The sequence below is a fragment of the Hemiscyllium ocellatum genome, chromosome 23 (genome assembly GCF_020745735.1).
Source record: "Hemiscyllium ocellatum isolate sHemOce1 chromosome 23, sHemOce1.pat.X.cur, whole genome shotgun sequence".
Taxonomy (NCBI): domain Eukaryota; kingdom Metazoa; phylum Chordata; class Chondrichthyes; order Orectolobiformes; family Hemiscylliidae; genus Hemiscyllium; species Hemiscyllium ocellatum.
Window position 1 is genome coordinate 56,660,187 of NC_083423.1, and position 13,973 is coordinate 56,674,159.

At 43.5% G+C, this 13,973-nt stretch overlaps 1 protein-coding gene across 1 annotated transcript in view; it reads right to left on the reverse strand.

The window, feature by feature from the left end:
• Positions 1 to 11,443: 11,443 nt before the first annotated feature.
• Positions 11,444 to 13,973, reverse strand: part of ntn4 (netrin 4) — a 60,105-nt gene continuing 57,575 nt past the window's right edge. The window contains exon 10 of the mRNA XM_060843274.1: positions 11,444 to 12,434. Within this exon, the coding sequence (XP_060699257.1) occupies positions 12,301 to 12,434 (134 nt within the window). The 3' untranslated portion in view covers positions 11,444 to 12,300. The remainder of the gene's footprint in view (positions 12,435 to 13,973) is intronic.

The window sequence follows — 13,973 nt, forward strand, 5'->3', positions numbered from 1 at the left end:
GAGGAGAGGTTGAACAAACTTGGGTAGTTTTTGCGAGAACATTGGAAGCTGAGGGGTGGGGGTTGGGGTGGGGGTGAGGGTGTGTTGGGGGGGCACCCTGATAGAAGTATATAAAATTACGAGAGGCCTGGATTGGGTGGATAGTCAGAGTCTCATTCTCAGTGTGGAAATATCAAATACTAGGGGACATAGTTTTAAGGTGAGAGTGGGAATGTTGAAAGGAGATGTGGCTGATACTTAATAGAAACTTAAACAGCAGGTCTGGATGTTCTGACGTTTAGTCACACTAGACTTGAAAAATTATCTCTGTTTCTGCTTCCACAGATACTGCCAGACCTACTGAGTTTCTCCAGCACTTCATGTGTTTCTTTCAGATTTCCAGCACCTGTGGTATTTTGACTTATTTGAGTGATTGGTTCTTCATTGTCGTCTGAAATGACTTCAGCAAGACCCAAGATTCAAGGGCAACAAATGCTGGTCTTGCCAGCGAAGGCCACATCCCATGAAAGAATGAAGAAAACCTCCAATGGATTAGACATTTTGACATGAAGTGCTTTAAGGAAGTGATTAAAAGCCTGAAGTAACATTCTGTCATATCTGATTACCACTCTTCCATGCTCTGTTCAGTTTGATCCGTATAATGTTTGTTGTGGTTCTGTTCGCCGAGCTGGGAACTTGTGTTGCAGACGTTTCATCCCCTGTCTAGGTGACATCCTCAGAGCTTGGGAGCCTCCTGTGAAGCGCTTCTGTGATGTTTCCTCCGGCATTTATAGTGGTTTGTACCTGCCGCTTCCGGTTGTCAGTTCCAGCTGTTCGCTGCAGTGGCTGGTATATTGGGTCCAGGTCGATGTGCTTATTGATTGAATCTGTAGATGAGTGCCATGCCTCTAGGAATTCCCTGGCTGTTCTCTGTTTGGCTTGTCCTATAATAGTAGTGTTGTCCCACTAATGTTTCTTTTTTTAAAAGGTTGTATAGAATAACAATGGTGGCATCACACACATGAAACCCCTTTGTACTGTGGTGTAACTCAGCACCTTACTGGTGTTTGGTTGACAGGGCAGTGAGCACTGCTGAATATCCATCTATTGTCTACTGGAGCATGTGTGAAGTTCATTTAAATTCAACATAAAGGCAAATTTTTCCTCATATCACAATTGTGTTCTGCCCTCAGTTTAAAATTCTGAGCACCGCTCCTATTTTCTTTTTGGGGTCAGTGTAGATGTTGGGCATTTATTGCTTTAGGGAGTGATTGGTCCCAAATCAGTCTGATACTCTCACCAAAGTGTTGCATTAATTGGAAGGGTCAATTCTGCTGTGTGTAGCCAATATCCCTTTGCCTACACCCCTATAGGCCTGCAAATCATCTCTTTCCTCTGGTTACTAAAAGCACTTTCGTATTTATTGAACCAAAACCACACCTAGAATCCTGTGTAAAGTACTGGTCACTGTACTTATGGAAGGAGGTTCACTGGAAGCAATTCAGATAAAATTCATGAGTCTAATACCTGGTACGAGTGAATTGCCTTATGAGGAAAGGCGAGACAGGTTAGGCTTGTATCCTCTGGAATTTAGACAAGTCAGAGGTCACTTAATTGAAAGATATAAGATCCTGAGGGGACTTGATATTGAAATGTTGAACTTGGGTTGTTGAAAGGATATTTCTGTTGTGGGAGAATCCAGAACCAGGGGTCACTGGTTAAAGAAAAGTCACCCATTTAAGACAGAGATGAGGAACCATTTATTTTTCTCAGAGGGTTGAGAGTCTTTGGAATTCCCTTCCTTCAAAGCGTGAATGGAGTATCTTGAAGTACATTTTAAGGCAGAGGTAGATAGATTCTTGATGCCAAGGGCTTGAAAGGTTACTGGGAGGTGCAGGAATGTAGAGTTGAGGTTAAAGTCAGATCCGCTGTGATCTTATTGGATGGCAGGACAGACTGGAAGGGCTGAATGGCCTACTCTTGTTCCACGTTCATAAACCATTCTTGGTTTTAGAATTTCTGATCAATGCTTTGCTCATCGCCATTCCCTCCACATCACTGATGTCCCTCATCCCAGGACTGTTCTGCCAATCATTTTCCAAAACCTTGATCTCATTCTGAAAGAATGAAGCTCCGAACGAAGCACAGTTCTCCTGCTGAGAGTAAACTGGCATTTTCAGGAAGGTTTAAAGCAACATTGTCACTTTTATATTCTAGGCTTTTATTCATAAAATCAAGGATTCCATTTCAGGTTCTTTAACTTGTTCAGTCGTCGAGTCTTGGTATCCAAAACCTCTGATCCTTTTTGGTTCCTTTTGAAAACAGCACCATTCAGCTCCCAATTCAGCTCCTCATCCTCCTACCAAAATGGATCACTTCGCATTTCTGAGTTTTATTGCTAATTTTAAAAACTGAAAGAACTGCAGATGTTGTAAATCAGAAACAAAAACAGAAACTGCCGGAAAAGCTCAGGAGATCTGGCAGCATCTGTGGAGAGAAATCAGAGTTAATGTTTCAGGTGGAGTGTCCCTTCCTCGGAACTGAGGAACTGAGTTCTGAGCAAGGATCACTCGACCCGAAACATTAACTCTGATTTCTCTCCACAGATGCTGCCAGACTTGCTGAGCTTTTCCAGTAATTTCTGTTTTCATTTATTGCTAATTTCTCTGCCCATGTCACCCCTCAAGTCAGTTACTATTCTCCACAGAGCTCACAACATTCCAGCGTTTGGTGTTGTCCACATACCTGCGTCTCGGACATTGATATATATCAACAAGAACAGTGGTCCTAATACCGTCTCTGGGGAGGCACCACTGCACATTCCCCTCCAGTGTGCATAACAATCATTTACCTCCTTTCCTCACCCTTTGCTGGCCTGACCTAATTTTGTGTCTATGCTACGACTTGTCTTTATAATTCCGTGAATTTTCAATTTTTTAAAGTTTTGGTCTTTTGCTTTATATTTAATGGGAGGAGAAGTTACTTCCTTTTGTTATTTGTATGGGACCAGCAATGTAACAATAAGAGACACTGTGGTGCTTGAAGGAAGGGGAGGTCAGCTGAGGCAAGCCAGGAGTTTAGCTGTGATGTATCAGAACGGCAAACAAGTTGCTTAATGTCCAATTGGGCATTCAGTTCTCTCCTGTGAATTCAGTACCTGTTATGTGACCGGTGTAGAGAGACTTGTGTCTGTGTGGGTTTCCTCCGGTTGCTCCAGTTTCCTCCCACAGTCCAAAGATGTGCAGATTAGGTGGATGGGCCATGCTGAAATTGTCCACTCTGTCCAGGTAAGGTGGGTTAGTGATGGGAAATGCAGGGTTACAGAGATAGGGTAGAGGAGTGGGTTTGGGTATGATGCTGTGCGGAGGGTTAGTGTGGGCTCGATGGGCTGAATGGCCTACTTCCATGCTATAGGGATTCTATGATTCTATTCTGAACTGTCTGAAGCATCTGTTTATTGGATCCGGTTTGTAACTTGCTGACGAGCTCAACAGTAAAACTGCCCAGTTTCAACTTTGCCATTTATTTTTAAATGCATTTTTCTTCTTATCGTCATCGATAGAAAGTCAAGTACAAAATAGGAAATGATATCTTGTGACAAAATAAATTCACAGTGAATTACAAACAGAACAAATACTTATCTATTTTTAGGAATTATCTGCTGAGGTAGTTGCAATTTGAAGAGTTTTTTTTAGTCTTTTCCATAGTTTCCAATTTGAGAAATTAAAGCCACATTTCTCTGGTGAGGTCTCTCCTTCATTTACTTAGCTTGACACTCTCCAAGATATTAAGCCTCGAGCCCTTTCTCTGATTAAGTAAATCCATGTGTCAAAGTACTTCTCCTCAGGGTGAAGTCAGCAACAAGCGCCTGCTAAAGACTGTTCCCATTTGACTGCTAAGGCTTTTTCAAACCTGGACATTTAAAATGGCTGTGGCCATTTGTGGTTACATTATTGGAATCACTACAGGCTTTTTGCACATTTATGTTGTCAGGGTTGGATCTGAGCTACACGGAGAGGCTGAACAGGCTGGGGCTGTTTTCCCTGGAGCGTTGGAGGCTGAGGGGTGACCTTAGAGAGGTTTACAAAATTATGAGGGGCATGGGATAGGACAAATAGGCAAAGTCTTTTCCCTGGGGTTGGGGAGCCCAGAACTAGAGGGCAGGGTTTAGGGTGAGAGGGGAAAGATATAAAAGGGACCTAAGTGGCAACTTTTTCACACAGAGGGTGGTGCGTGTATGGAATGACCTGCCAGAGGATGTGGTGGAAGCTGGTACAATTACAACACTTAAGAGGCATTTGGATGGGTCTATGAATAGGTAGGGTTTGGAGGGATATGTGCCAGGCGCTGACAGGTGGGACTAGATTGGGTTGGGATATCTGGTCGGCATGGACGAGTTGGACCGAAGGGTCTGTTTCGATGCTGTACATCTCTATGACTCTATAACTGCTTTCTCTCATCTCAGTTTAGCTGATGCTACTTTCCATTAGTCTGGAACCTGTTGCCAGGCAGCTATTTTCCCCCAAAGACACCTAAGCATTGAAACCTAGCTTCCAGAAAAAGAACACCACACAGTTCTATGTTCCTGTGAAAAATAAAATGGCTTATTCACTGCAACAAATGAGTCCCAAACTTCGATTGTTTTCCTACTAATATTTCCAAATAAACATACGCAATCCTTACTTTCCAGTAATTAATAATGGCTATGGAATCACAGAGGTACATAGCATGGAAAAAGACCCTTCGGTCCAACTCATCCATACCAACCAGATATCCCAAATTAATCTAGCCCGTTTGTCAGTATTTGGCCCATATCCCTCTAAATCCTTCCTATTCATATACCCATCCAGATGCCTTTTAAATGTTGTTAGTGTACCAGCCTCCATCACTTCCTCTGGCAGCTCGTTCCATATACACATGTGATGATGCTGCTCCTTTAACAAGGTTGTGTTGTCCTTGGTTGTATTTTCCAGAGGGGTTGTAGACCCAGAGTCTCCGGGAGGTCTAGGTTTGAAGGGCTTTCGGGCCAGTCTGATTAAAGCTAACAGATACTGCCTCAGGCAAAAGGTTTTCAAGTATATATAAAAAAAACACTTGTACAATGAAAGGGAAGTTGCCAGTTCTACCAGCTCAGCTTTTTTCTGGTTTGGTTTGTTTTTTATTAGGCAATCAGTTGTGAAGCTGCTGGACCCGAAGAAGCAGCTTCATGCTGACCCTCCCTGTCTCTAACATCTCTCCTGTAACACTCTGCATTGCATTTTCCTTTTTTTTGCAAAGAGGTGTTTATGGGGATTGTTGAAAAGATTGGGAACAGCATCATTAAGCTGGATAATTGTTAGGTTTTTGGATAGGTTAAGTAATTCTGTATTCTGTTCTCTTTTGTTTGTGTTTCATTCGGTAATCTTGCAAATAAATTCTGTTTTGTTTAAAACTAAGTGGTTGAGCCAGCTGTATCATTCCTGGGATATCCACATATACCTGTTCAAAACAACCAGCAAAGTTAGGGTCCAGGTTCTTTTCTAGAAATGTTTTGAAAGGGTCTGGCCTGGTGCACAACACATACCAGTTTCTGCATGAAAAAGTTGCTCTTAAGGCCCTTTTAAATCTTTCCCCATAAACCTATGCCAAGAAATACTTGAACTCAAACAGCAAAGGCAGTAGCTTTTTTTCCCCCAAGTTCCAAAACAATGCAACAGCATATAAAACAATAATTACTGCTCCTGGAATTCAAGGAAATCAGCTCCAACACCTAAAATACCTCAAAAAAGGAATAGCTCTTTACAGCCACAATTTGTTTTCCATCCTCCATCTTGGATTTTCCCTGGAGTGTGCGAGTCCAGAACTAGAGGACATAGATTTAGGGTGAGAGGAGAAAGATATAAAAGGGACTTAAGGAGCTACTTTTTTACACAGAGGGTGGTACGTGTATGGAATGAGCTGCCAGAGGAAGTGGTGAAGGCTGTTACAATTACAACATTTAGAAGGCATCTGGATGGGTATATGAATAGGAAGGGTTTAGAGAGATGTTGACTAAGTGCTGGCAAATGGGACTAGATTAATTTAGGATATGTGGTTGGTGTGGACAAGTTGGACCGAAAGATGTGCTGTACATCCCTATGACTCTATGCCCTCTAACTTTGGGCTCCTTTACTCTGGGGAAAAGACCTTGGCCATTCAACCTGCCAATGCCTCTATCCCCTAGTAGTATCTCTGCACTCAGCTTTGTGAGCTGCTGCTTACTGATAACATCTCACGAAGGTCAATCACAGCAGTTTGTAGCTTGGTTCTCTCAGGCCTACAAGGAGCTGGATGGATAGTCAGCACTAGAAAGGCTGAGCTTATGACCCAGGACATAGAGATTCAGCTTCCATTGACATTGACGTTGACATGAAAACGTAAAAACTGACTGTAAAAAGCTTCTGTCAGGAAACCTGCACAGACACTGGGACAATGTGCAAACTCCACAAGAGGGTCGCCCGAGGCTGGAATCGAACCTGGGACCCTGGTACTGTGAGGCAGCAGGGCTAACCACTGAGCTGCTGTGCCACCCCTGAATGACAACTGATTGGGAAGTGTGCAACAAAAACTTGGGTGTCCTTATACCCCAATTGTTAAAAAGTAAGCATTGCAGGTGCAGCAGGTAGTGACGATGAGAGGATTCCAGTACAGGAACAGGGATATCTTACTGTAATTGTACAGGACTATGATGAGACCTGGAGTATTGTGTGCAGTTTTGGTCTCCTTATCTGAGAAAGAATGTTCTGGCAATGGAGGGAGTGCATAAATGTTTACCAAATTGATTTCAGAGATGGCAGGACTGATGTACGGGGAGAGACTAGATCTGTTAGTGGTGTTATCCTGAACCAAGAACCAAACTGCATAGTGCTCTGCATTTACTCCTTTGTGGTGAACACATTACACCTTGACCAGCCTAGAGACGGCGGGCTGGAAAACTGGAATACGGCACAGAATCTAACCGCCACCCCTTGACAGTCAATCAGTCAATGGTGTTACTATCATTGAACTCCCCACTATCAACAGCCTGGGGGTTCCATTGACCAAAAACTGAACTGAATTCTTCATACAAACACAGTGGCTACAAGAGCAGGTCAGAGGCTAGGAATCCTGTGGAGTGTTTCTCACGTCCTGACTTCCCAAAGCCTGTCTATCATCTATAAAGCTCAAGTCAGGAGTGTAATGGAATACTCCCTCCTTAATACTCAAGAAGATTGACACCATCCAGGAAAAAGCAGCCCCCTTGATCAGCTCCACATCCACCAACATTAACTCCCGCCACCACTGACAATCAGTAGCAGTACTGTGCACCATCTACTAGATTACAGAATCTTTTTGGTGCAGATAGAAGCCATTCAGCTCAATACATCTGCAGATCCCCCAAGAGTATTCCAACCTAACCCCGCATTCACCATGATTAATTCAACTGACTTGCACATGTTTAGACTGTGGGAGGAAACCAGAGCACCCAAATGAAACCCACACAGACACAGGGAGAACATACAAACTCCAAACAGTCACCCGAGGCTGGAATCAAACCCAGGTCCCTGGCACTATGAGGCTGCTGTGTTATCCACTGTGAGGCTGCTGTGTTATCCACTGTGAGGCTGCTGTGTTATCCACTGTGCCACGGACATGTGCTGCAGAAATTCACCAAAGAGGTTTACCAGGATGTTGCCTGGAATGGTAGGAAAATCTTATGAGGAAAGGCTGAGGCACTTGGGGCTGTTCTCATTGGAGAAGAGAAGGTTTAGGGGAGATCTGATAGAAGTGTATAAGATGATTAGGGGTTTAGATAGGGTAGATACTAAGAACCTTTTACCGCTAATGGAGTCAGGTGTTACTAGGGGACATAGCTTTAAATTAAGGGGTGGTAGGTATAGGACAGATGTTAGGGGTAGATTCTTCACACAGCGGGTTGTGAGTTCATGGAATGCCCTGCCCGTATCAGTGGTGAACTCTCCTTCTTTATGGTCATTTAAGCGGGCATTGGATAGGCATTTGGAAGTTATTGGGCTAGTATAGGTTAGGTAGGATTCGGTCGGCGCAACATCGAGGGCCGAAGGGCCTGTACTGCGCTGTATCCTTCTATGTTCTATGTTCTATCCTTAGGCAGCCTCAGCCAAACCATGACACTACCAGCTATGAGGCCCCCGCCAAGCCACTCACCATCCTGACTTGGAAATATATTCTTCACTGTTGCTGGGCCAAAATCATGGAAATCATGGCCAATCCCTAAGGGCCTTGTGGGTCTACCTCCAGCATATGGACTGCACTGGTTCAAGATGGCAGCTCAACTTCTCAAGAAAAACTAAGGGTCAAAGGTTATGGGAGAGAAAACAGGAACAGAGGAATGAGTTGGATGATCAGCTCTGATCAGATTGAATGGTGGAGCAGGAAGAAAGGGCTGAAATGGCCTACTACTGTACCTAATTTCTAGGTTTTGTATTCTCTAATTAGTGTGGATAATAAACACTGACACAGCCAGCAATGTCCACGTCCCATGAACTACTATAAAACATTTGACTCACAAATAGGAGGTTTATTGGACCCATCAGTTTGCAGGAAGCCTGGGAATTTCCTGCAACACATTCCCTTCATGCTGTGGACAAGGAGATGCTGGTCAGGAATCTAAATCCAATAGAAAATCTGGCCTCCTGCCCATAGGACTGAATCGGTCTCCATAAGACCATAAGATATAGGAGTGTAAGTAAGGCCATTCGGCCCATCAGGTCCACTCCGCCATTCAATCATGGCTGATGGACATTTCAACTCCACTTACCCGCATTCGCCCCGTAGCCCTTAATTCCTCGTGACATCAAGAATTTATCAATCTCTGCCTTGAAGACATTTAGCGTCCCGGCCTCCACTGCACTCTGCGGCAATGAATTCCACAGGCCCACCACTCTCTGGCTGAAGAAATGTCTCCGCATTTCTGTTCTGAATTGATTCCCTCTAATTCTAAGGCTGTGTCCACGGGTTCTAGTCTCCTCGCCTAACTGAAACAATTTCCTAGCGTCCACCCTTTCCAAGCCATGTATTATCTTGTAAGTTTCTATTAAGTCTCCCCTTAATCTTCTAAACTCCAATGAATACAATCCCAGGATCCTCAGCCGTTCCTCGTATGTTAGACCAACCATTCCAGGGATCATCCGTGTGAATCTCCGCTGGACACGCTCCAGTGCCAGTATGTCCTTCCTGAGGTGTGGGGACCGAAACTGGACACAGTACTCCAAATGGGGCCTAACCAGAGCTTTATAAAGTCTCAGTAGCACAACAGTGCTTTTATATTCCAACCCTCTTGAGATAAATGACAACATTGCATTCGCTTTCTTAATCACGGACTCAACCTGCATGTTTACCTTTAGAGAATCCTCGACTAGCACTCCCAGATCCCTTTGTACTTTGGCTTTACTAATTTTCTCACCGTTTAGAAAGTAGTCTATGCTTTTATTCTTTTTTCCAAAGTGCAAGACCTCGCACTTGCTCACGTTAAATTCCATCAGCCATTTCCTGGACCACTCTCCTAAACTTTCTAGATCCTTCCGCAGCCTCCCCACTTCCTCAGTACTACCTGCCTGTCCACCTAACTTCATATCATCGGCAAACTTCGCTAGAATGCCCCCAGTCCCTTCATCCAGATCATTAATATATAGCTGCGGCCCCAACACTGAACCCTGTGGGACACCACTTGTCACTGGTTGCCATTCTGAAAAAGAACCTTTTATCCCAACTCTCTGCCTTCTGTCAGACAGCCAATCCTCAATCCATACCAGTAGCTCACCTTGAACACCATGGGCCCTCACCTTGCTTAGCAGCCTCCCATGTGGCACCTTATCAAAGGCCTTTTGGAAGTCTAGATAGACCACATCCACTGGGTTTCCCTGGTCTAATCTACTTGTCACCTCTTCAAAGAATTCCAACAGGTTTGTTAGACACGACCTCCCCTTGCTAAATCCATGTTGACTTGTTCTAATCAGACTCTGCTCTTCCAAGAATTTAGAAACCTCATCCTTAATGATGGATTCTAGAATTTTTCCAACAACCAAAGTTAGGCTAATTGGTCTATAATTTTCCATCTTTTGCCTTGATCCTTTCTTGAACAAGGGGGTTATAACAGCGATCTTCCAATCATCCGGGACTTTCCCTGACTCCAGTGACTTTTAAAAGATCTCAACCAATGCCTCCGCTATTTCCTCAGCCACCTCTCTCAGAACTTTGGGCGGCACGGTGGCACAGTGGTTAGCACTGCTGCCTCACAGCGCCTGAGACCTGGGTTCAATTCCCGACTCAGGCAATTGACTGTGTGGAGTTTGCAAATTCTCCCTGTGTCTGTTTGGTTTCCTCCGGGTGCTCCGGTTTCCTCCCACAGTCCAAAGATGTGCGGGCCAGGTGAATTGGCCATGCTAAATGGCCCGTAGTGTTAAGTAAGGGGTAAATGTATGGGTGGGTTGCGCTTTGGAAGGTCGGTGTGGACTTGTTGGACCGAAGGGCCTGTTTCCACACTGTAAGTAATCTAATCTTAAAAAAAACTCTAGGATATATCCTATCAGGATCAGGAGATTTACCAATTTTAAGACCTTTTAGCTTTTCTAGCACTTTATCTTTTGTAATGGCAACCATACACAACTCAACCCCTGACTCCCTTTAATTGTTGGGATATTACTCATGTCTTCCACTGTGAAAACTGACGCAAAGTACTTGTTAAGTTCTCCTGCTATTTCCTTATTTCCCATCACTAGGCTTCCAGCATCAGTTTGAAGTGGCCCAATGTCTACTTTTGCCTGTCGCTTGTTTCTTAAGTATTGAAAGAAACCTTTACTATCATTTCTAATATTACTGGCTAGCCTACCTTCATATTTGATCCTCTCCTTCCTTATTTCTCTCTTTGTTATCCTCTGTTTGTTTTTGTAGCCTTCCCAATCTTCTGATTTCCCACTGTTCTTGGCCACTTTATAGGATCTCTGTTTTTCTTTAATACATTTCCTGACTTCCTTTGTCAGCCATGGCTGTCTAATCCCTCCCCAGATAATCTTTCTTTTCTTGGGGATGAACCTCTGTACAGTGTCCTCAATTATACCTACAAACTCCTGCCATTTTTGCTCTACTGTCTTCCCCGCTAGGCTCTGCTTCCACTCTATTTTTGTCAGTTCCTCTCTCGTGCCCACATAATTACCTTTATTTAACTGTAACACCATTACATCCGATTTTGCCTTCTCTCTTTCAAACTGCAGACTGAACTCTACCATATTATGATCACTGCTTCCTAAGAGTTCCCTTATTTTAAGATCCTTTATAAAGTCTGCCCTACCTAGTATCACTCTCAGGATACACCCAGGACAAAAATGCAGTTTTCTGGCCTTACAGCTTGTTATTTAGAAAAGGAGAAAGAATACACTGAGTGTATAGTTCAGCCAATTTTATTGCGTAAATTAAGTAAAAAAAAGGCAAATATTTTTGCAAATCCATTGGACTGCTAAGTGCATACACATTTCTATATTTTATCGTTTAAAATCTACACATCAACACATAACACTGCAATTTTCCCTTTTATGTCCAGTGCATAAGGTTTACATCTACATAAAACTATCATTCTTCTGCAGAAAATCTTTAATGTTAGACACCAAGACCAGTGGTGAAGGGAGACTCCAAATCAGAATGACAAATATACTGTTGAACTGTTTGAAGGGTCCAGCTTCTTGCTCGGTGTATGGGATTGGTCCTTCATACCAATATGAAAGATGCCAACTACCAGGTCACAATGTTGCAATAAGTTTAGTTCAGTGGCTTGTAAACACACAAAACCCCTGCCAAAGCGACATCCCCCTGATTCAAAATCCATGTCAGTGTTACAGAGTGTCTGTGCGTCAGTCTGTGTGTGTGTGTGTCTGTGAGAGACTGTATGCAGGTATCTGAGTATGTGTGTGCGAGAGTGTGTCTTTGTATTTATATCTGTGTATGTGGGCGTGTGAGTGTGTGTGTAAGGGGGAGGAGAGGTGAAAGTGGCAAGGGGTTCACAGCTGGAGTATTGCTACTAAGTCTCCTGTCACCTTAATGCATTCACCTTTCGAGTTACATTTCAAATAATCTCTCCCCTGTCATGACCCGTCAGCTAATAAAGTGCGTTATTACATACAAAAAAAGCAAAAAGATTTTTTTTAGAAAGAAAAGAATCCCAGACCAGTTTAGATCCACTGTGTTTGAGGGCTTTAACGCAATGATCGTGTGGCTGACAGATTCCCTTAGGACAGAGACCTGCTCGATACAATCGGGAAACATTACGCTGCTCTCAAACACTAGGCACCTCTAGCACTTTGTTCTCAAGATGTGGGCTATCCTCCTGCCGACATCGGGTTTCCAAGCCTGCACAAAGGTCTTCATGTTGACTATTAGATAGCCTCTCTGAATGTCCTCATGCCCTGCGATTAGATATTCTGTACCTGTGAAGAGTGAAAGTCTCAAGTTAATGCAGTGCTCAGCGCTGGGAGCAGGATGAAAGCTGTACATGGTAAAATAGCACCAATAGTCATTAAGGAGTACAGAACTGGAATACTGCGTTCACTGGTTGCAACACACTGACATCCTGACTGGTGCTACATAAATGCATACCTTTCTTTTTGAAATGACACACTTTGAAGGTTCTTGCCAATTCTTACCAGTGAGCACCTCCTTTACAGCTGACTGTGTGCCAGTTGCAGGCTGACCAGGAAATCACTCGTGCAAATAACTATCAGGAAGTATGGGCCAGGATTCATCCATGGCAGTTGTGTGGAATTAATACAAAAAAAAATGGCGAGATCGACAAGGGCAAGTCATTTTACAGAATCGCTCTGTTAAAGAAAAGGAGGGATAATTTCTTCAGCATCTTCAATAATAAATTGCATTCAAAGATAATGAAGGAACAGCCATATTGATTTGGAGGCACAGAACTCAAGGTTTGCTGACAAAGACATTTTATCGAAGTTTTAATCTTGCTCTCATCTAGGAATACTATGAGAGGGGAGTGTCGATTGGCTGATGAGACTTTGATTGGCATGAGCATTGCCATGGAGAGTACACCAGTTAATTATGACTGACAGTTAACTGTCAAAAAATAAAAGACCAAAAAAGAAAATGCTGGAAAATCTCAGCAGGTCTGGCAGCATCTGTAAGGAGAGAAAAGAGCTGACATTTCAAGTCTAACTGACTCTTTGTCAAAGTTAACTGTCAAGCTTTGTGTAAATTTCAAGTAAGGCAGGTTAACCCTGAATGGTTAAGGCATTGCTGAGAAATGAGATAGAGAATGGCTGTTGCCTATTTTGTTGAGTTGGAACAGGTGCAGTGTGTGTACATATTCCGTTTGCAAAGAACAGGGCCCTGAGTACTAATATGTGCAGCTTTCGGTATGTGTAACTGCACCACATTGGTAAAAAACTGGATAAAAGCAAATTACTGTGGATGCTGGAATCTGAAACCAAAAGAGAAAATGCTGGAAAATCTCAGCAGGTCTGGCAGTGTCTGTAAGGAGAGAAAAGAGCTGACATTTCGAGTCTAACTGACCCTTTGTCAAAGCTAAAAAAAAGAAATAGGGAAGTATTTACGCTAGACTGACAGAAGGTGAGTCATGACTCCAGAAGCAAAGGTAGGTGATAATGACAGCGCATAGAGAGATTATAGGGAGATTAGGAGCTGTGACTGACCAAGGCTGAAGCCGATGCTATATGACAAAATATGTGGGGGATGGGGGGCATGGGTGAAGCAGGGGCAAAATGGAAAACAGGGGAGAAGGGTAGTTCAGGGGGAAGAGGAGAGGAATTTACGGAGCAGAATGAAAACAGAGGGGTCGAGATGGGATAATCATCTGAAGTTGTTGTATTCAATGTTGAGACCAGCAGGCTGTAACGTGCCTAGTCGGAAGATGAGATGCTGTTTCTCCAGTTTGCGTTGAGCTTCACTGGAACATTGCAGCAGGTCAAGGACAGACATGTGGGCATGGGAGC